General features: G+C 38.3%; 1 protein-coding gene across 1 annotated transcript in view; it reads right to left on the bottom strand.

Annotated features, from left to right (window-relative positions):
• LOC306846423 (structural maintenance of chromosomes protein 6-like) overlaps nt 1-23704 on the bottom strand; it is a 31006-nt gene extending 7302 nt beyond the window's left edge. Inside the window, exons 1-20 of the mRNA XM_079379804.1 lie at nt 23644-23704; nt 21868-22002; nt 21613-21730; nt 19439-19544; nt 19216-19352; nt 16607-16668; nt 16445-16525; nt 16269-16370; nt 15973-16092; nt 15488-15586; nt 13418-13564; nt 13236-13324; nt 12984-13148; nt 11745-11923; nt 10234-10435; nt 9765-9879; nt 9507-9667; nt 521-656; nt 347-427; nt 100-270 (exon numbers count right to left, since the gene is read on the bottom strand). Coding sequence (XP_079235930.1) covers nt 100-270; nt 347-427; nt 521-656; nt 9507-9667; nt 9765-9879; nt 10234-10435; nt 11745-11923; nt 12984-13148; nt 13236-13324; nt 13418-13564; nt 15488-15586; nt 15973-16092; nt 16269-16370; nt 16445-16525; nt 16607-16668; nt 19216-19352; nt 19439-19544; nt 21613-21730; nt 21868-21999 — 2403 coding nt within the window. The 5' untranslated portion in view covers nt 22000-22002; nt 23644-23704. The remainder of the gene's footprint in view (nt 1-99; nt 271-346; nt 428-520; nt 657-9506; nt 9668-9764; nt 9880-10233; nt 10436-11744; nt 11924-12983; nt 13149-13235; nt 13325-13417; nt 13565-15487; nt 15587-15972; nt 16093-16268; nt 16371-16444; nt 16526-16606; nt 16669-19215; nt 19353-19438; nt 19545-21612; nt 21731-21867; nt 22003-23643) is intronic.
• Nucleotides 23705-24331: the final 627 nt, after the last annotated feature.

The following is a 24331-nucleotide window of genomic DNA, read 5'->3' as shown; positions in this document are numbered from 1 at the left end:
TTATCCTTATTTTAAACATTAGCTAAGAGGAATTAGGACTCTGGTGGTTAAAAGCTGTCCACTGATGATGTTACACACACTCTTGCCTTCTTCTCTAACCTTAATGGGCTCAGCTTCCTCTGCGATGCTGTTAAAAGCTTCCCTCTGCTGCCGTGAGAGCTGCTCAGCCTCCTCATATTCCTTCTTGCGTGTCAGCACCTGGTTCTGTGCAGCTTCAAATTCCTCTCGACACACACTTGTTCGGCTGCTGAGCTCCTCCAGTTCCTCTTCCTGAACACAAAGCCATAATTAGACACAGAAACCCACCGAAACATTTATCTTTATAATGAGTGAATCTGTTTGTTACCAAAGGTTTCAAGTCTTCTGACTGAGGTTCCTCAACATTTTGTAATTCTGTCAGCTCTGCTTGAAGCCTGCGACAACGTTCCTGTTAGTCAAAATAAACAAAAACAAATACATATTAGAACATATTTGGATAAAATGCTATGATGTGGTCTGTGCATGGCAGGTATTTAATGACCTGGGCTTTCTTTTGGTCTTCATAGGCTCTGCGAAGAAGAGTTTGGTTCTGCCTCTCGTCCTCAGTGACCTGCTGCATTTCCTGCTGAAAGCGATCCAAATGTGTTCTCTGAACTTGTAAAGCAGATTGCAAATGTCTACAGAACAAAGAAAAAAAGGTTTTGATCTTTCTTGGTCGTTGATCAGATTAATAGAAAACTGTCCACATGAATAGGAATACTAAATCCGGGGAGTGGCTATGGCGCGGAGCTGAACGGTCGCATTCTCGATCTCTCCGCAGAAATCGGCTAAATTTACTTATCCTGAGTTAAAAGCGAACGCACTCCTTCATCAAACTTAAGTTTAGTACATCTGTAATCTAAGGCATGTCGACCAAACAATCTAAATCCAACTTGGGCCACCAAAAAAAGGCTCAGAACAAAGCCGATCGGTTAGAAGAAACAGGGGAAGATGTTAGCACGCTAATCGCTGATGTGCACGCTTCTGGAGCCGCGGGGATTTTAGAGGCTATTGCATCCCTGAAAAATGACTTCAGCTCCAAATTTGACGGAGTTCTGACCGCAATCAACGAGATTAAGTCAGACTTTAAAGACTTTTCAGGGAGATTGGAACAAGCAGAGAACCGTATTGGTGACATGGAAGATGATATTGCCAATGAGAAAACCAGAATCACGATACTGGAGAAACAGGTGTCTGAGCTCACCTCTAAGGTGGATGACTTGGAAAACAGGAGCCGTCGTTCAAATCTCAGACTGGTGAATCTTCCGGAGAAAGTTGAAAAGGGCGATGCAGCTGCTTTCCTGGAAAAATGGCTACCCGATGTCCTGGGATCTGAGACTTTTCCTGCCCCGCTGATTATCGAAAGAGCTCATAGACTACCAGGTGCGCCACAATCCTCTGCTCCGCGAGTCATGATAATGAAGTTTTTAAACTTCAGAGATAAGATTCGAGTCATGCAGGCAGCCAGAAAAAATGGCAAGATCATGTACGAGGGCCACCATGTCATGCTTTTCCAAGACATCTCTACTGATCTGCACAGGAAAAGAAAGCGATTCGATGATGTGAAAAAAAGACTACGGGACTTGAAGATAGACTACGGCATAATTTATCCTGCCAAACTCAAGCTGCTCCACGGAGGGAAATCTCGCGTGTTTGATGATCCTGCAGGTGTGGAGTCGTTTATTAAAGAATTGGACACCTAGCAAATTGACCACGACTGGCTAACGGGATTACACTGTGAGGACCTCTGACAGTGACGGGACTTTTTAACGGCAGCAGACGATGTGATCATTTATTCTGAACTTTGCTTTTTCCACCTAACGATGCTAAGAAAAGGTAACTGTAACTTTGCCAGGCTGCACCCAACTGTCACTATACGCAGACGTGGTTTTAATCCCACACAGACAGATGTGCGTTTGCATATATTGTATATTTTGTTCGTTCATTCTATTAAGCCGATTGTGAGCGGGGGTGGGGTTTAGTGTGTGACTTAACGGTTTATAACTGCTCCTCGTTAGTGGATCAGTTGAGCGTCTAGCTCGCTCTTAATGCTACCAGGGAAGGTAAGCCGTCTCGTTTGGGGAGATAGTGCTGGGATTAAGTTTAGGGGTTATAAATGTATATTTACTTTGCAGTTCGGGTTAACGACATACACTCCAATTGTTTTAAGAACGAAATTACAGTTTACATCACTTCTTCCTACTGCATATGTGACCTGGTTGAAACGGTTTATGCTTGATTTTATTTTATGTCTTCTAATCTAAATTTGAAGTTTACATCCTGGAATGTTAGAGGTATGGGGAAGTTGGCTAAAATTAAGCAAGTCCTCAGTAGGGTTAGACAACTCAAATCATTAGTTGTATATCTCCAAGAAACCCATTTACTGTCAGATGAAGTAATAAAGATAAAAAGGAGATGGCAAGGGCAAGTAATATCAGCCTCCTACTTGACACATACCCGAGGGGTGATGATCCTGATCCATAAATTGATTCCCTTTAAAGTGGACAACATCATTCGTGACATAGGGGGTAGGTACCTGATTGTCCAGGGTACATTGATAAATGAGAAGATAAATATGATTAATGTATACGCCCCAAACGAAGACAATCCCAAATTCTTTGAAAATTTATTTTTATTAATTGCTTCTCTCCCAGGGAAGGCTATTATAGCAGGTGATTTCAACTGTACTTTAGATCCTAAATTGGATCGGTCAACTGAGATGGACTCCTCTCATATACAAAGTAGGAAGAAATTGTTACAGTATATAAATGATCTGAATTTGTGTGACCCCTGGAGGAGACTGAACCCAGATAAATTAGAATTCTCCTGTTATTCTCCCCGATTTAAGTCATACTCAAGAATAGATTTTTTCCTGATTTCCAACTCTATGTTCTCCTCTGTGATAGAATGTAACTATAATAGTATACTGCTGTCAGACCACTCCCCTACTTCACTTGTATATAGAGCCCAAGGGGTAGTTAAAGGGACTCTTAGATGGAGATTTCATCCCAGATGGCTTTCTGATTCGAACTTCTTGCAATTTTTAGATGCACAAATTGAGTTGTTCTTCAATAAAAATACAGATGAGACATCTGCTACTGTCAGATGGGAGGCCTTTAAGGCATATATAAGAGGCATGATCATATCTTACACTAGTTCAAAAACAAACAAACTCAAGTTGAAAATGAATGAGCTTGATCACAAAATTAGACAATTGGAAAGTGAGGCCTTTTTGGACAGCTCCACAAAAATAAAACAAGAATTAAAGCTACTTAAAGCCCAATACGAGGAAATTTCCACATCGAAAGCAGAAAACAGTTTAATCCGGCTCAAACAGAGTTACTATGATCAAGGTGAAAAACCGGGGAGACTGTTAGCCTGGCGAATAAAGAAATTAGACGCAGACAGGGCAATTACTGCTATTCAAACTCAGAGTGGAGTAATAACAACAGACCCACAAGAAATTAATGATACTTTCACCACCTACTATAAAACATTATATTCATCCGAATCCCCGGAGAGCCTGGAAACACAATCTGAGTTCTTTGATGATCTTTATATCCCTCCCATATCAGACGATTTTAAAGAACAATTGGATAAGAAACTAGATGCCTCAGAAATCGCTGACGCCATTACTAATATGAGAGGAGGGAAGGCCGCAGGCCCTGACGGTCTTCCAGTTGATATCTATAAGATATTTAAAGATAAATTAATTGAACCCCTTTTAGCTATGTACGATGAGGCCTTTCAGCAGGGTTGTCTTCCGGATTCCCTGAGGAGCGCGCTGATAACACTTATATTGAAACCCAATAAGTCCCCTACCAATTGCACATCGTATAGACCTATTTCTCTGCTTAACACAGATGCTAAGATTATTGCTAAAGTAATGGCTAGAAGACTAGAATCGGTGCTCCCGACGGTGATCAACCCGGATCAGAATGGTTTTGTGAAAAACCGTCAAGCATTCCATAATGTCAGAAGGGTGTTGAATTTGATACACGCGAGGGAGGGAGCCCCTGACACTGCTATTCTGTCTTTAGATGCTGAAAAAGCATTCGACAGAGTGGAGTGGAGCTATTTATTCGATGTGCTATTTCGCCTTGGCTTTGGTAATTACTTTAGAAAATGGATTGAGACACTTTATACTGACCCAATGGCAGAGGTCTCCACCAACCATATAATATCATCTCCTTTCAAACTCACAAGAGGTACTCGTCAGGGGTGCCCTCTCTCGCCAATGTTATTTGTTTTGGCAATGGAACCGCTTGCAATAGCGGTGAGATCGCACCCCTCAATTTCAGGTATAAAAATATCAGATACAGAACATCGCATTGTAATGTATGCTGATGACACCCTCTTGCTTCTAACAGACCTAAGTAATTCAGTTCTCAATCTGACTAATTTAATTGACACATTCGGGAAATTCTCAGGCTTTAAAGTAAACGATACAAAATCCTCTATTATGTTCCTGAATAAGCGAGAGCGATTAAATCCGGTGATAAAACACCCTTTCAACAATGCAGTAAATGGATTTAAATATCTTGGTATCACCATCACCCCATCCGTAAAAGATTTAATATTCTGTAACTATGATCCTATGATTTCTACAGTAATTGAATCCATGAATAGCTGGTCATCAATGCCAATCTCTCTTTTGGGGCGTATAAATATAATCAAGATGAATATATTACCAAAGTTTTTATACCTATTTCAATCCATTCCTTTACCCCCGCCGTCACAGTTCTTCTCCAAAATGAAGCAACTGTTTACTAAGTTTATTTGGAATAACAGGAGGTCAAGGTTGAGGCTGTCACTTCTCTACCTGCCCTATGAGAGAGGAGGGTTACAATTACCTAATTTACAATGGTACTTTTGGGCTGCTCAAATTAGAGCTGCAATGTACTGGTTTTCACCGGAACCTTACTTACCATGGGTGCAAATTGAAAGTATCTGCACTAAAGGCCAGCGACTTGACACTTATTTATACTCTGCATCTGTTAAAAAACTGAAGCGGCTCACTGAAAACCCCTTTGTGAGAAACACAATTAATGTCTGGCATAATGTACAGGCATTTCTTGGTGAATCTACTTTGTTTTCAGGCTTTTCACCAATATGGGGGAATGATAACTTTTCTCCTGGAAAAAAAGACCAAGGTTTTAAAATGTGGGCAACAAAGGGCATTTGTAAAGTAATGGATTTATATAAGGAAAGTAAATTAGCTTCATTTGAGGAACTTAAAAATGAATATGATTTACCTCGGACACACTTATTTAAATACTTACAGTTAAGGAGTTTTGTTTATGCACAGACACATTCCTATATACAACCTCGCTTGTCCACGTTAGAAAACCTAGCTGTGAATAACTCTACTGGCAAGGGTCAGATATCTTTACTCTATAATATCCTGGTGAAAAACCATAAAGACTCTACTGAGCATAAGAAAACTCAATGGATAAATGACTTGCAAACAGATATCTCAGAGGAGGACTGGATAGAGGTGTGCTCTAGAGCACAACTTTTAACAATAAATACTCATCTTAAACTGATTCAATATAATTGGATTATGAGGACTTATGTTACTCCCGAAAGACTGAATAAGATGAATCCTAATATTCCTGATATCTGTGTTAAATGTAATGTCGAAAAGGGCACCTTATTTCATTGTCTGTGGGACTGCTCAGAGATACGAAAGTTCTGGAATGAAGTTATAAAATGTATTTCTAAGATGACCTTAAATCCAGTGCCTGACAATCCTGTACTTTGCATTCTTAATTTGTATCCAAAGGACTGTATGTTAAACCGCAAAGAAAAGAAAATTACAGACTTATGTTTAGTACAAGCTAGACGTTTGATTTCTCTCTGTTGGAAAGATGTCAAGAGCCCTTCTGTTGGTCGCTGGCTGAAAGAACTATCATCATGCCTTATCCTTGAAAAGTTAACATACACAGTAAAAAAGAAATCAGCCGAATTCAGAGAGATTTGGAATCCCTTTCTTGCATTTTTGGAGAACTGTGAAATCGAGGATACTCTAGAAACCTGAAGGTGATATGTCCCTAATTGTTGATACCTCCTAAGCTGTATATGATTATATAATGTCGTTAACGAGTGTGTTTTTTTTTTATTTTTTTTTTTTTTTTTCTCGTTTGGGGTGGGGGGAGTGGATTATTTTATAGTTTGACTGTTATATGTTTTTGTATACTGTTTAAAATTCAATAAATAAATGTTTATAAAAAAAAAAGGAATACTAAATCCAAGGCAACATCAAAATTAATGAAAAACATCCAAATAAAATAAAAATATGGGGGTACAAAAAAAGGTAATGACAAGGTCTAAGTGCAGAAGGGAGGCTTGACAAAGAAAATACATTTTGAATTTTAAACTGTTGCCATTCAAAAGTTAAAGGGGTGGCTGACTGCTTTTTTTCTAGGCTTGATTGTGTTTATGGGGTGCAGTCTAACATGAGTTAAAGGTGGGGTATGTAATTTTTCAAAAACACTTTAGAAAACTGAGTCAGGGCCGAGCACCAAAACAAACTTGTAGCCAATCAGCAGTAAGGGGCGTGTCTACTCATGATGTGGAGGAGAGAGCGTTCAGTGAACATCCGAGCCGAGCGACGACAGAAAGATAGAGATGGTGGATAAAAAAACAAAAGAGGAAAAGGTCTAGAGAACGATAAGGCAAGAAGTAGGACCCATGTAAATATCGGGTCATCTTTCCAGAGAACTCAAGGAGCGGAAGGCCTGTGATCGGATGCCGAGGTTGCTTTGTTTCTTCTCGATAGTAACACCGTGTCTACACCGGACGCGGCGTGCCGCAACAGCTAAAGTCTGCCTGGACGCGATAAAGCGACCATTGAAAATCATTTGAAATTTGTGTCAGCACGTCATAAATAGAACGTGGCAGCAGTTTTCTGTCTGAGATTTGTCGTGTTGAACCGCACAGCATCCAGTGTAGACAGCATGACTGATTATAATGACTTCTATAGTATTTTGTTGCGTTGCTTGCGTCCGGTGTAGATACGGTATAACATTGGTTTTGCTTTGTTTCACAGAACTAATCGTTACCTGGGCTGCGTAGGTTACGTATGTGTGGGGCGGAGCTATCAAAATAGGGGTGAGACCCTTTTGGGGTAGGGGCGTGTGTGTTTTGGTGATTTCAAATATTAACATTAGGTGTGTTCGACTTCATGCAGCGCCATAAAAACCAATCAGCGTCTGACTTGAAGCAGTGCATGCCGGTTAGAAAATTTGTCCGACTTGAACCAGTGCCGCCGCCACATCACGTGTGGCATCAAAGTACCGCAAAATTTTCAAGAGCAGCCGGCTCCCTCAGCCGCCGCAGTTTCTCCAGAGCGACTGTAGGAGTGCTGATGACCACAGCTGTTTCACGATTGGCCAAATTCACCACATGACAACAATGACGTTTGTTTCTAACATCTTCAAATCCAATACTGCTCACAAATCTGTTTTTAGAACAGTAAAAGCTTTTTTACTGTATACAATGTTATATTGAGTCACATTTAATAAAAAACACTGATAAAAGCAAATATACCCCCACTTTATTGGTATTTAAATTGTATATGTTTATGTTGAATTTTATTCACAGATGGCCCTGTATTAAGCAGCATATAAAAAGTGTTTCTGTTGCTCATGAAAACATTTCTTAAACGTCCATGCATTTGACAAATATTGCATGTTATTCACTTCATCTGTGATACGAGTATCCAAACACCGGAAGAGCATCACTACCGGGAGCAGAAAGAGTCAGACTTCTCCCCTTGTCTCCGCCGATGTCTCCGCTTTCAATCAGTGACCCCGAATAGTCAAAGATTCGATAGGAGGAGCCTGATTTGACTCTTAATCTCACAGTCGAATATTCGCGGGGTGTTATGATCATGCCATTTTGGCTATATGGGGGTGCTCTATGTCTGATTTCACATAGAACTACCTTTTTTCTCCCAATAAGTTCATATACAGCCTATTAAGATAATGCTGTAAATAAGAATCAGAAAAGAAAGAAGCTTAAAAGAAATATTTTAACGTGCGTGAACAAATCCAACCACCCCTATAGATTTAAGTTTCACTTTCCATAATCCGTGACCGACAGAGGAGCATCTTGGTGACAGGGATTTAAATCTTTAACAAGACTCAAACTGACACAGGCAGAGTGAAAGATTGGATTTTTTTTAGATCAGGTAGTGATTTCAAAACATTTCAGCTACTATATATATATATATATATATATATATATATATATATATATATATATATATACACACACACACACACATATATATATATATATATAAATAAGTGTCTGAAATGTTTTGAAATCACTATCTTATCAAACGAGATAATATATACCCTATATATATATATATATATATATATATATATATATATATAGTGTATATATTATTTATCTCGTATAAGATGCATTCAGTTGAGCTGTGCTGCAGTAAAGCACTTCATTGTAGTACTACGGTGATTATCTCTTCAGTGCACGACGCGAGCAGGACAAACAACCATGCAGAATATTAATAACTATGACTGGGAGTGTCATATCATGGATTGCGGAACGAATCAAAATAAGGGGGGGGGGGGTGCAGAACTATATAATACATACATAGTTCATAAACATACGTGATAACATATAACATAATAGGCTATGAACAGTACTAATGGTATTAGTTAGATGCCAGATATGTTAGTCTATGTATTTTTGTATGTAAATTTCAGGGTCTGTGATGTCAGCAATCCGGGAAGAAGCTCATTGTAGTCCCTATCAGCTGTAACTGTAGGCATTTAACTGCCAAAATTGAACAAAACTAAATTTATTTGAAATTGCAATGTTATAACATTATAAATGACTTTATTATCACTTTTTGAGCAATGTAATTTGCCCTTGCTGAATAAATATACTAAATTCTTTAGGAAAAAAAGGTGCTGCTAAGGTGTTGCTAGATGGCTGCTAGGTTGATCTTGGGTAGTTGATACAAGTTAACTAGTTAAACAGATACTAATGTTACTGGTAAGATTTATCACACCCAGACATATCATCAGACCATCTGTTTATAATCATGCACCGTTGCAGTTCTTTTGTATGCTCCTTTAAATGCCTGAGTTTTTTTAAAGTCGGATTTTGATTAGCTGTCAATGTTTTTAGCATTCATCAGCTGGAAATAATGATTATGAAAGTGATTCCAATTATATAATTCTTCTGTCATCTCAAGTGGTCTGTTGTTTTTCCATCTCATCCATTTATTAATGACTGTAAAACAAGGCATTGCTGCCATTAGGCCCCATGCTTTAGGTCAAAATACATTGCATGTACAAATTTCGGTTCAGTGAAGTTTTATAAAAAACTAAAAACTAAAGATTTAGAAAAAAAAAACTAAAGACCTAAATTGTGGTAACTAATTGAATTTCTTTTTGCCATGCACTGAAAAGAATCCAGACATCTCAAAAATGGCTTTTATATTTTCAAACCTGATTTCCTCTTCGACATCTCTGCTAAGGTATTGTGCTCTGTTCTGTTCAGAGGAGTAGTAACGGTTAGAGAAGACCTGGTCCCCCTCACGCGTGAAGGCCTCCCTGCAGTTATATGGTCGTTCTACACTCTGCATGACCCTTCTCGCATCTTTAGCATTCTGTGGGAAAATCAAAAGAGAGCTCTTCACTTCACAAGATGTGGAAACACACTATGATCAAAAAGGGACATGCTTGTCGGCCTCCTCATGGTCTTACCTTGATGAGCAGAATGGTTTCAATTCCCCTCATGTCGATCAAGCAGTTGGCCACAACTGGATTCTCAATGTCAAGTGCCTGGAGCACAGTTGGATATTCACGGTGATTGATAGCCCTGAAAACCCCCAAAAAAGGAAAATATTTAATTAATCTTTTCAATCATACACGTTTTCTTTTGTGCTTTGACAAATAAGCTTATATTGGCTACAAACCAAAGACGTGAAGTTCTGGCTCAAAACCAACAAGAGGAAACTTTCTAAATGACATTAGTATGGAAAAACAGTCAAGTGGGTCATCAGCACTGACTTTTTACACAATAACTTTAGATCAACTGATAAATGTGGATTTAACATTATTAATAGCTTTTAATACAATGACACCAAATTGGCAGAGAATTCAAATAAGGCAGAAAACAGTGGTAATCATTCCTAAATGAGATAACAGATCAGATAAGGAGATCTCTAGCTACCTGCCCCTAACGTCATAGACCGTGTTGGTAAATGAGCTGACGATGATCTGAGGTCTTCTGCCCTGCTGGAAGTGGCGACTCATGATTCTCTGTAACTCTCTCTCGTCAGCGTGGTTATCGCAACAGAAAGCTAACATCAGAGCCTTCAGACAACACTCAACTGCAAGACCCAGCTCCGGATCCCGCAGTCGGATACAGAATCCTAGAAACAAAACAACCAGTAAACAACAAAATACCACATAGGGCTGGGCGATAATTCGATAACAATATGAAGAGTTCCATAAATGTTCGATATAATGTTTATGCACCAAAAGCGGAATGAAACACGGACCGTTTATCCGCTCGGATCACAGTTCAAACTGCCGCACGGAGCAGAGTGCATTTACAGCACTGTGAGATCCAGTGTGACGCGCTTGAATTCAGCAATGAACACAAATGACTCTGATTTAAACTAGTTTATAGCCAAACAGGAGAAACACTGTGTGCAATGACGGAGACAGTCAGAAGGCTTTTCAATCTACACATCGCCATCATTTACCATGGATTTACTGTAGTAACATTCACTGCACCATGGTATTGTGGCAGAAATGTGGGATATTCACATTGAATTTTATTACAGGAGTTATGTATATAATTATAATGTATGTATTTGTGATTAAGCTATAGACTGTGTGCATTTATACAGAATGTTTTTACTGTTTTTCATACAAATAGGGTACCTAAAAACCATATAGTTATATTTTTACCATGGTATTGAGGTGCTATATGTGTGGTTTTAACTGTGTTTATCATGATTTAAATGTATGCTACTATGGGAGACCGATGCTTGAATTGGTCAGAATAACCATATGTAACCATATAAAACTGAGGTTGGTACAATTTTTACAGATGTTACTGATTTTAAAAATGAACAGAAATTTACCTCTGCATCCTAACTCAAGCTACCATCAAATTTCTAAGAGACAAAAAAATTGATATTACTATTATTAATATTATCAGGCAACCCAAACCTGTTTCTTGATTTGAAAGAATATCACTCATTAGAACATGCAGAAACTAAGAAATACATTTTTCTATTTAGATATTTATTTTGTTAAGAAAAATTAGCAAATGGAGCAAAATTCTGGCTTTAAACTTGAAAGAAATATTTGACATTTATCGTGATAATTATCGATATCGACTGATATGAAAAAAATTATTGTGAAAATGATCGTGATAATGTTTTTGGGCCATATCGCCCAGCCCTAATACCACATATGACACTGTTTCTCCTAAAGCCCAAAGTTTACTTCAATTGTGACGAAACACATAGCCTTTCAAAGTATAGATTATTTCATTGTGCACACGAACACATGGCACCAGCATGTTTCATCCCTATTTTTCTCCAGAAGTGATGACTAATCAAATTTATTTGGACAAAAGCATCTGCTAAATGACAAAAGTAAAAGTAAGTAAAAGTAAAAGTAACTTTTAACCCCCTGAATCTGAATTCTGAGGTTCAATATACTTACCGAGCGGTCCAACAGGTTTCTTCCTGAACTGACCCCGCCGGTCAGCCTCATCTATAGCCCTTAGCAGCGCTGGCATATGCTCACCAAAGCGACAAAGTCGGTCATCTCGACTGCTTTCCATTGCAGCCAGGTCACGTCGCTTAGATTCCATCGCTCGCTGCAGGTCCTGCTTTTCACGGCTACAAAAAGAAAAGGAAGAGTACAAGATAGACAAAGTGAGACTGGTCCACAGATAAAATAAGAATTAGAAACAAGGACATTTTTCCTATTTTAATTAGGTAACATTTTTTATTATGAATTATGTGATCGGATTTTCAATTAATTCAAGAAAATCGACTGGGTCTTCCCATTATCACTGTCAGTAATAGAGTGGAACAGTCGGGTTTCAGGACTAAAAAAAATATAAAAAAAATCATTAATTTTCTCAATAGAAAAACTGATTTTGAATGATAACTTTAAGACCGATTAAGACCTACTGTGAGCTCAGAGGTGGTTTATCGATGGTATATGCTTCTGTTGAAGCAGCATTTTTTCAACTTATTTCTTAAATAATTGTGTTCAAAAGCAGAATTCCTAGTGAAAAACTACATTACCTATGATTCTGAAGAAAAGTCTTCACATATCAGAGAATTGTAAATCGCGGCAAAAGAACACTTCAACTCCCATGAAGCACTATGAATGATGTAGAGTCAGCATCCCTAGGCTCTCAAACTACTTTAATATTTGTAAGCCTAACATTCATATTTTGCAATAAATGTAAAATAGATTGTTTCTATATGTATAATCTGCATCTTTAAATCAATAGTTCCATATTTCTCCACCATTTTTAATTAAATTACGGCATTCACAATGCTTCATGGGATTGTAGTTTTTTCTCTCATTAAAGCCATTATGTACACAGTCTTGTACCTTGACGTTTTGTCCAATTTTAAACAGAATTTTGCTTTATTTTGAAGTTTGTAATGTTGTAATTTCATCCTCATAGCTAGTTTGGTTCAAGGCTTAAAACTTTTTAATATAGCGCTTTTTTTTTTTTTTAATCCCTATGGGGACTTTTTTTTTCTAGCTGATGTAAAAAAAAAAAAGAAAAGATATAGCGTTTACATATTTCTTTATTTACATCCATGACTAATATCAATGAACGGTGCGACTTTTCTAAGCATGAAAATTGTAAAATTTCTAAACATCACAGTGGGATCTCTGTGTATAGAGAAGACTTTTACCAACAACTGCACTAACCTCATTCTACCCAGTCTGTCTTTAGCTGCATCATAGGCCTTTTGAAACTGATCGATCTGCTGAGCCAGAGTGGAGTCCTGGAAACGTAGTTTTTCCAGCTCAGCCTCAATGTGACTCATCTTCTCCACACGAGCATGAGTGTCGGCTGAGTTCGTCTGAATTATGCTGGACAGAGAGGAGGGGTTGGGTCATAATGAAACAGCTGGATAATGTTATGTAACGTTGTTTCCTTTCGGTACACTTTTGAAGTACCTGTGTTTGAGTTCTCGGATCCGCTTGTTAAGCTGATCTTTATCCTTTTCAAGGTCTCTCAAGTTAGTCTTTTTACGATGAAGACCAGCCTAAACCAAAAAAAATGAAAAACAAAAAGCCCTGAGAATTGAGCACATTAAGTTAAGTCCCATTTCCCTTCTTATGGTGTTGTGATTGTGCACCTCAGCGGCTTTGAGATCTCGGTTGCGCGCCTGGGCTCGGCTCTTCAGCTCAGCACACTGTGGCTGCAGCTGCTGCATCCGCTGTGTCACACCCTCCAGCTGATCCTGCAACTGTCCAAATATCCTGTTGGCCTCCTGAACTTTCCCCTACAAACAAACAAAACCCCAAATAGACACACTGCACATTACTGTGAATCAAACATAATTAGATTTTCATTAAAGGGGTCATATGATGCGATTTCAAGTTTTCCTTTCTCTTCGGAGTGTTACAAGCTGTTCGTGCATAATAGAAAAGTAAAGTAAAGTCGTGACGTATTGTCAAGTATGGTGACCCATACTCGAAATTGGTGCTCTGCGTTTAACCCATCCAAGTGCACACACACAGCAGTGAGTAGTGAACAAATGCACACACACACACACACACCGTGAACACACCCCCGGAGCAGTGGGCAGCCATGCTGCAGCGCCCGGGGAGCAGTTGGGGGTTCGGTGCCTTGCTCAAGTGGTATTGAGGGTGGAGAGAGCGCTGTACATTCACTCCCCCCACCTACAATCCCTGCCGGCCGGGGACTCGAACCCGCAACCTTTCGATTACGAGTCCAATTCTCTAACCATTAGGCCACGACTTCCCCTCGTGGCCATAATATCCCTAAAGTTGCAAAGACTAAAGTCTCAAACCTAAAGAGATATTCTTTATAAAAGTTAAGACTCGTCCAGGCCCTCCTAAAACGGCTCATTTAATGACGTGGGGGTGTGATTGATAGGGCGTGAATGTCTACGTCATTGTCAATGTAAACGCAAAGAAAGAGGGCATGATTTTTATTCTCGCTGTAGTATTGCTGCTGCCGCCGGCGCCATGCCCTGGAGACGCTGTGTTTCAACGTGAAAGCAAAACTACTTTGTTTGGGCTTCCAAAAGAGGACACAACTAGAAATCAGTGGTTAAGTTGTATTTACAACACTGTGCCAGAACAGTTCAACCCAAATATAAGAGTGTGACTGTCTCCTTCATTGCACACAGTGTTTCTCCTGTTTGGCTATAAACTAGTTTAAATCAGAGTCATTTGTGTTCATCGCTGAATTCAAGCGCTTCATACTGGATCTCAGTGCTGTTTAGTGCTCGCATGACCGAGTAAATGCACTCTGCTCTAGTGAACTCACGGTGCGGCAGTTTGAACTGTGATCCGAGCGGATAAACGGTCCGTGTGGCGCGATTCAAATGAGTCGCGCTGTTTCGTTCCGCTTTTGGTGCATAAACATTATATCGAACATTTATTGAACTCTTCATATCATTTATTGAGGAAAATTATATTGCGATAATTATCGCTATCGAATTATCGCCCAGCCCTAGATGAAGAAAACAAGGCAAAATTGGCCATTTCAATCCAATTGGCTGTTTTTAAGCAACTCTTGAGCATGTCTGATAAAGAAATTGATTGGTTAGCAGCATCAAATCTTTGAAAGTTATTCAACTTTTGTTTTAAACACTTTGTAGTAGGTTTCTTGAAAATCATGTTTACAAATGCTTTAGGTGTTTTCAATAATTTCAGTTTGATTTCAGTTTGACTGTTGTGCCATGACTTGAAGATATCAAGTATCAAGATATCATTAATATCAAGAATAAACTCCCACATCTGCTTGGAGAAACCTCAGCAAGCGCAAACATGGCTGCCAGGTGTTGTGCAACAGGACCACCAACTGCACAATAACATCAACACTCATTGCACTTTTTTTTGCCTGTCCTTTCTCACTTTATATAACTTTTAGTGTGTGTAAGTGTCTATAATTTTATGTTACCATTGCTTTGGAAATGTAAAGTTTTTTTTCCCATGCCTATAAAGCTATTTGAATCTGAATCTATACTGTAGAATAATGCATTTCTGCTAAACCTGGCCCTAAACTGTGAAAAGTGGAAAAACAAACATTTTGACATCAGTCTCATTCTGGCCAAAAATTCCTACTTAGAAAGGAAAAGCTGAAATCTGGCTCAAACTATCCTGTAGTCAAATGTGTGGCTTCATGAACACTAGAGGAAACTGGACCACAGAAACTCCAGATAATATTCAGTCACCTCCCACTCTTCCACCTTCTGGTCATATTTGACAGTGGCCTTTTCTTCAACTGTGATTCGTTCTCTCATTGGCTTCATCTCCTGCTCCACCTCCGCCACCTGATGTACATGGACATACATGTCAGTATTAGGTCACAATCTTCGGTTATGAGATATTTGAAGAATGTGATCTTCTAGAGATGGGAACCATAAATGATTCAGATTCACTCAGTGAATGAGTTATTACACTGATTAAAACAGATGAATTCTGAGACATTCTGACTGAATCATTAAAAAATCCTTTGTTTGTCAATCAGGCTGGTCAGGCCATATGTTTTGTCGTTACGTGCAACCATAGGCAGAAATCCCGGGGCAGTCGGGGGGGACAGGAAGTTGAAGTTGTCTAATTTGGCACGGTCTACTATAGGAAACGATAGTATTGCTGTGTTCATTTTGATTTGAGCCATGCAATCACAGCTCATGTTATGCTGGCAGTGATTCCTAACCAGAGCCCAGGCCATCTGATTCTTCAGCTCATCCAACTTCTGCTGCATTTCATTGAGTGAAGCCAGACTTTTATAGCGTTCTTCTTTCTCATGGTATTTTCTCTTCAGCTCTTGTAGAGTCTGTGTGAGAAGAAATGGTGTGCCAGAAATCAGAGAGTGAAAGAACTATACTGCCATCTTAGAGCATCTAGTCTAGCAATCCAATCAGATACTGTTTCCAAAGCTGCACCATCCAATAAATAACTTCAGTTCAGTTACATAAGGCACTATGTAAATGTGATTATTTCAGCACTCACCTCCCTGTGCTTCTCCACTGTATTCTGGGTCATGGTCTTGGTCTTCATGATATAGCTGTAATCTTCTTTCATCTGATCAAGCTGAGTGGCCTTCATGAAAAACTAAAGAAAAAGAGCAAAGCAAATTTCAAGTTGCCATAAGAGAAACAAATAAACAAACATACACAAAGTCTCACTTTATATTTGTCACCCTCTCCTTTGGAGTGGAGGAAGTGTTTACTCATTTCCTGTGTTAGGATTGAGACTGGATTGTCCACCTGAGCATGAAAAAAAACAACCAGATAAATCAAAACAGATCATTTAAATAGTTTTGTTAGCAAACATTTTTTTAGCCATACCTGGATGTTAAAGTGATCCAAAATGGAGACAAGTTCCTCCTTTTTTGCTGACACTAAGTGACCTGGGAGACAGGCAAATCAAATTGTCAGATTTTTGTGCTAACTCATCTGTCATGTGGTAGAAGCCAACCAAATTAGGCAGATGTCACCATGGACAGGTTGCGTGACTTCCCTCATCCTCAAACCCCATGAACAAAACTATACAAGTTAAAATAAATATAACTCAGACTACAACAAACACAGGTTCACTAAAGAGTATAAACATGGTTCGTACCAACCAAAGTATGTTTTTTGTGGAGTGAAATACTGGGCGTGAAACCATCGAATTTGGTATGACTGGCAACTTTGGTGCTTGATATCCAAACTAAGGGTGTATTCACACCCATCTTGTTTGGTTCGATTAAAACGAAATCTGGTTTGTTTCCCCCTTTGGTGCGAATCTTTTGGGCAGGTGTGAATACAGCAATCGCACTCTGGTGCGCACCAAACAACTGAACCGGGACCCAGCAGAAGAGGTGTTCTCGGTTCGGTTCCAAACTAACTCTGGTACGGTCCGTTTAAGGTGTGAATATGAACCGGCCTCGATCCGACCCAATTGCAGAAAGCACTTTCAGAAACACACAGCTCACGCATATAGTGCTGTTGTTTGCATTTCCATCGCTTAAATCACTTGCTTTTAAACCATAGTGCTTAAAAACACGTGCAAATTATGAGTTTTCGTGACCATAGCGCCAATAGCAACGTGACATGAGCGCACTAAACAGGCTAAAGCTTGCTGCAAAGCCCCAGCAAAAGTTACAATGAATGTGTCTGGGGAAAATAGTAAGGAAATATTTGAATTATTTATTAATAAACTAGTGTTTTCTGAGTCAGTGTCACAAAGATGAAGTTAAAAATCCTGACTCACCATCTCCTCATTGGACACGCCTTTAGAAAGAAATGCATCTTTACGGATTATAATGAAAGAGTTTTTTTTTTGGATACGAATTATTTCGTTTTGTAGTAATTCAAAGCTTTCTATAGATATATTCATTATGTCTGTAAGGAAAATATTCAATGAAGAGTTTCGGTTCATTTTTGTGAAGCGCTCCTGCTCAAGACTGGGACGGGAAGCGCATCCTATTCGTTTTCTTTATTTTAGAAAAGCACTACGTTTTGTTGATATTGCGAGTGCACACAAATAAAAATAAACCCTTTACAGTTCCGAACGATGTATTATTATTACCTTTAAGAGCAACAATTATGGAATATTTAATTTCCACTGATGTCCTGAAGCGCGCTTCAGCTTCAACTTTCCACACAAACGATTGGATATGCGCCAAGCGCACATTTATCTAGGTTAAATGTTTAAATTAACATTTTGATATGCTTTAAGTATTTTATATCTATAGATTTTATTTTCGGCAAGTCGTAATTACATCGTATGACATTGTCTCATTTGATGCTCATAAGTTTCTTATATTGTGTTAGTATCTGATATCATCAAATCAGTAAAAGAATTAAAATTGCACTACGAAAGATCTCCGTGATTAGCCTGTTTTTGCACTTCCTGTTTTCCCTGCTTGAGAATTTCTGTTCAATGAATGGATGACCTTGGCATTCGTGTGGTTTTGTTTACAATTCTGGTTCACTTGCAAAAAGGGCAGTGTGAACGCGAACTGCACCAAACAAAAAACAAACAAATTATATTTGGTCTGGACCAAAGCAAGTGAACTATCGGACTTTCCTGGTGTGAATACACCCTAAAGCAGCGGAGCACCACAGATGCTACATATGCTGTGCACATGAGCATATCTGACTCGACTGGCTGTCGATTACACATCAGGAAAGAATTAGATGCTGGCTTTAATTACAAGCGCTTCAGCAAATCTTCACTTGCCTTCTGTCACGAGAGCACAGACACGAACGTTATTTTGGACTGCGTCAAAGTAACAAATTTAGGAGCAATAAGTATGGAGTTGAAAAGTTCAAACGAAAGATGAACCATTTCAACTGAAACTGTATGAATCACTATTAAATGTATAAATTTCCTTGTCAACATTTAATTGCTCTAAAATTAGTACAAAATTAGCACAAAAAAAATAACGCATCGATTCACTTCAGGAGGCCTTTATTAATCCCCTTTCTATGATGGATGGATGCAGTTTTTTGGGTTTCAAAATCTTGACCCCCATTCACTGCCATTATGAGGCTTGGGAGAGCAGGACATTTTTTATATAACTGTGACTGTATTTGTCTGAAAAAAGAAAGTCATATACATCTAGGATGACTTGAGGGTGAGTAAATCATAGGGTAATTTTCATTTTTGGGTGAACTATCCCTTTAAACAGGTCAATTCATATGGATTATTTTTACAATACCTTTATGAACTCTTTGAAGTGTCAAAAGTTTTGGGTGAAGGCACTTTCAAAGGTAGGAAAGAAATCTCTCAGGTTTCATTTAAAATATCCTTATTTATGTTTTGCACATGAACATGGATCTTATGGGTTTGGAGCATCATGAGGGTAAGTAAATCATGACTCACAGTTTTTTTACTCACAGTCCTAATTTAAACTTCCCAAAGTAAGTGAGTACCCAAAGGTGAAATGGTTCTGTATTTGTAAGTATACCTGTTTTACTTCTTAGTTTATATGTCCGCGTTCCCTCGCTGGAGATACGAAGATCTACGATGATGGACTGGCCAAACTTTTCTGGCTTATACGCATCACGACCCCTGTTCCTCAGAGTGATGGTCACATCTGCAGAGCTAAACATTCCAGAAACAAAAACAGTGTGAGAGACTATAAATAGACTGTGACTACATGCAGAGAAATCCAGACAGGTGTGTCATACCTCTCTCCTTCCTTCACAAATCCTTTGAGTGAGGAGCCTCTGTTAGTGGCGTGAGCTTTACCGCCCAGGGCTACAATCAGAGCTGTCAGCACGGCACTTTTTCCACCTAACACACAAATACACATGAAAAAACCATACATAAAAGCCATAAAAACTTCGCCAGCGTTGAAAACAAGCAATAACAACTTTCACAAAACTGTGTCCCTTGATATGTTTTCTTCTTATTGTAGTTAATGATATGCCTATTTAAAAATACGCAAGTGATGTAATGCTACATTTCTCCAAATCTGTTCCAATGAGGAAAAAACTTCTTGGACGGCCTGAGGGTGAGTACATTTTCAGCAAATTTTCATTTTTGGGTGGTTAGTTGGTTGCTGTATTTAAATATATTGACATTGCAACTTCACTGGCTATTACAAATTATACATCAATATAATATAATAAATAAAACAGAAGTACAAATATTTTATACAATTTTACTTTCAAAATAAAAAACGACAATATTTTGTACATACAAAAGACTCTTGTACTTGTGATAAAAAATATTTTATTGGGTACTTACAAAACAAAATTTTGGGTGAACTGTTCCTTTAATTAGTTTATTTCAAACAGCTGTCAGTTGATTAAGGTTCAAACTTAGTGACTTCTTATAATTTGATGCAATAAATATTTCTGTGAGGCACAGTACACACTTTTATGGCTGCAATGTTCCCCAACCAGGGTTCTGTGGCCCCCTAGTGGTCCAGACTGTGGTATACTTATTTTGCCGCTTAAAGCATTGGTCTCAAACTCAATTCCTGGAGGGCCACAGCTCTGCACAGTTTAGCTCCAACCCTAATCAAACACACCTGATCTAGCTAATCAAGGTCTTCAGGATTACTAGAACTACTATCCAAGCAGGTGTGATTTATCAAGCAAGAGCTGATAAAATGTAAAAACTGTAACTTGAATGCAATGTAAGTTGCTTTGGATAAAAGCGTCTGCTAAATGCATAAATGTAAATGTGTGATTTGGAGCTGGTTGAAGCTAAATTCTGCAGAGCTGTGGCCCTCCAGGAATTCAGTTTGAGACCACTGGCTTAAAGTGAAAAGTGAACGTGAAGCGACGTGTGGCCAAGTATGGTGACCCATACTCGGGAATTTGTGCTCTGCATTTAACCCTTTCAAGTGCACACATACAGTAGTGAACATACACCCGGAGCAGTGGGCAGCCAATGCTGCAGTGCCCGGGGTTCAGTGCCTTGCTCAAGGGTCTCACCTCAGTCGTGGTATTGAGAGTGGAGAGAGCGCTGGTTATTCACTCCCCCCACCGACAATTCCTGCTGGACCTGAGACTCAAACCTGCAACCTTCGGGTTACAAGTCCAACTCTATCACCATTAGGACACTACTGCCCCTTAAAGGGGTAGCTCTCCCAAAACTTTTTATTCTACATTAATTACTCACGCTCATGTTATTGTTTGAATTGAAAAGTTGTTATTTTTGTTCTTTGCGCACAAAAAGTATTCTTGTAGCTTCCTAAAACTGCGGTTGAACCAGTGATGTCACAAGGACTGTTTTACTGATGTCCTTAATACATGTCGGGGACTAGGAACATTCCAGTTGCATTGCTATCTATGCAGGGTCAGAAATCTCTTGGATTTCATCAAAAATATCTTAATTTGTGTACTGAAGATCTTACAGGGTTGGAATGAGATGAGGGTGAGTAATTAATGACATAATTTCCATTTTTGGGTGAACTATCCCTTAAGTCTTTGAATAATGCTTTAATTCTTGATTATTACATTACAGCACACTGTCTTACTTTATTTTAACATATTACTATGTCCTTTAAAAAAGAACTGCAAATAAGGCTGAATGTTTTAAAGTTCAACTGGACAAGCCAAGTGACATTCTGTCTCACTCTCAAAAAACAACTACTGGTGAGGAAAATGTCAAGGCTAAATGAAAGGCTAAAAAAAGAGTGAATACCATGTATGATACTCTATTATCAACATCAAAAGGGTTCAATGAGTTCATTCAATGGAGGAATAATCAGACTGACAAACAAGTAGTCTGGAATTTGAATCTAAAATAGTTACTAAAAGCATTACCATGATTCGGGATTTTAAAATTGACACGACACAGAAAAATCTATTTTCATGCAACTAAAAATTAAATATGGAGGAGGACTTACTTCCATTGTTTCCTACGACAAAATTGACGTTCGGACCAAATGCAAAGGGACCAAGCATCGAGTGACACATGAAGTTCCTTAGAGAGACACTCTCTATGATGCCCACTTCACCTGTGACCTGAAAAAACACATACATAGATGTGTATGGGGCCATCACAAGCAAAAGTCTATGCAGAATGTGTATTATTACACAAAAGGTATTTTATAGTAAAAATGAGCAGTCGAGACAGTTGTACTGTGCTGCACAAGCCTTACACTCTGTGATGTGCTCAAGCCATCTCCTGGACTGAAGTAGCCCGTTTCATCCTCTTCAGAGGACTCGGGTTCAGACAAACGGCTTCTCTTATCAGGCGTCTGCCCTGAATTACTGCTCTTCCTCTTCGACATCTCCTACAAACATCAAATATTTATTATTATTCACAGTAAACACACAGTCATTCATATCCTTTATTGTCATCATTACACTGCCACATCACTTAATCAGGGGTCAAACCACAAGTGGGAATTTGTACAGCATGTTTTCCTTGTCTTGCTACAAATAAAGTCTGTAGTTTTAGCTTAAAAACGATTAACACCAAATCTTATTAGATAAATGTGACCTCTTAAAGTCGCAACAGATCTTTTCTTCTGTATTAGATCTGAGTGTAATGAATGATCGGAAAAGTAAAGAGACTACGCTTGATGAATCGGCTGCTGATTGGATTTTGAAACGTGGACACTGCACTGGTTTAAGCAGATTAAATGACTGGAGAAATCCTGCATGTGTCACCAGAGAAAGATCCAGTTATGACATTTTTGAACAGATACACAGACAAACTGTTTACAGTAAGATGTATAATAAATAAACAACCCCCTTTTACTTCAAAAACATTGCAACATTTAACTAAAGTTATTTGCAACTTCTTACCTCACAATTCAGACATTGTTTCTAGCAATTCTGAGAAATAAAAAGAATAACTCAGATTTTTTTTAACTTGCAATTCCAAATGTATATCTCTGACTTTTTTCTCACTTGCTGTTTCAGCCACAGAAGAAAAAAGGTAATTGCAACTTTTTACCTATCTAGAGTTTATATCTAGAATAAAAAAAAAAGTTGAATTGAAAGGAAAAAAATCTGAATTGTGAGATAAAAAGTTTCTTTTAGTTGTCACAATCAAGATTGCAACATTTGCATTTCTTAAAGCAAAGGTGGACTGCATTTAGGTTGTCTTGTGGTTTGATAATCACAGAAATAACTATTATTATAAGAATGCTTGACCAATAGCCAAGTCAGAGCATGTAGACTGGATATATCTTTTAAGAAAAGACAAATCAACAGTGATTCTGATTATAACATGGCAATTTTACAGATAAAATACTGTAAGCAGAAACATTAGGCTATATGCTTATTGCAATTACTAGCATTGTACAGTAAGCCTACAAATATAAATCTGAAAATGCATAACATAGACTGGCATGTTTTGGTATTGTTCTGGTTTTGATTTGACATTGAGCTGGCCTTGAAACGCTGACAAAACTGATCACGATCACAGAAACCAAGACAAAACCATTGAAGGAAATTCTGGTTGTTCCCACAGAAAATCATTTTGCTCTTCGCCAGGCACGTCGTGTAACGAAAGCTCAGATATTCAGTAACACAGTTCAATATTAATAGTTAACGTTAGTTTGACCAGAATATTAAAGCGCAGAATGAAACGTAACGTTAAATTAAAACATGAAAACGAAACCACTTGAGACATCGATAGAGGGGACTTCGGAAACTTTAATACAGTAAATTTACTGTGAAATACTGGGCAGGTGCAATATTACTTATGTTTTATCAACACTAATTTCACGTTGATATTCGCTTTCTGCTAAAATGTTGACGGACAGGCGACAGACATTAAAAGCTGATACCACTAACTTAACGTAGTTCCTAAAAACCACTGCGGACATGTAAACAGAAACGCGGAAGCAATATGTCAGTGATTATGGTGTTTTTATGTCAAGTTTTATGTCAAAAGTCAAGTGTGTGAAACAGACGCAACATACCAGTAACCCTCCACCTCCTCGCGCGCTTTGACTGAGTGACGCGATGGCGTCAGGCCACTTCCGGCTTGTCTCCACCAATCAGATGACTCGGATAAAGTAGGTGGTTGAAAAATTAATGTATTTTCAAAAACATCCTAATCCATTAAAGAAGTAATGGGAATTCAAAAAAGTGTGTGAACCATGCGAATAAACAAACTTTTCAATTCAGCAAAGGAAGAATATAAAAACATACGTTCTAATCACATATCTATAAATACTCTCTACTATACATCAGTGTTTCTAATAAAAAAGTATATTTAATAAAAAAATCTGTCTTCGGGATTTATTTAGGCTATTTGTTTATTTATTCAGTTGCATATTGAAATTATCCACCAAACCCATATTTATATAGAATATTCAAAATAATCATCAAAAGTGCTCAATTAAGATTTTAATATAACCTATGTATATGTTTAGACACATTCTGAATCATTTTGTGAAAGATGTTCTTAAAGTACTCTTAAAATACTCAAATAACCACCAAAAGTGCTCAATAATAATTTTAACTTTTTTACTTATAAATAACATTTTACAGTTTCTAATGCATTTAGCAGTTTTGTGCAGTATTTTTGTAAGGTTTGTTTGCCATCTGAAGTTGACATAGCAACTCCTTTTCAGAAGACTTAAAAACACAGATAAGCATTTAGCA

This window comes from Barbus barbus (genome assembly GCF_936440315.1).
Source record: "Barbus barbus genome assembly, chromosome: 26".
Lineage (NCBI taxonomy): Eukaryota > Metazoa > Chordata > Actinopteri > Cypriniformes > Cyprinidae > Barbus > Barbus barbus.
The sequence above is the reverse complement of the archived record's forward strand: the minus strand, read 5'-3'. Positions and strand labels throughout refer to the sequence as shown.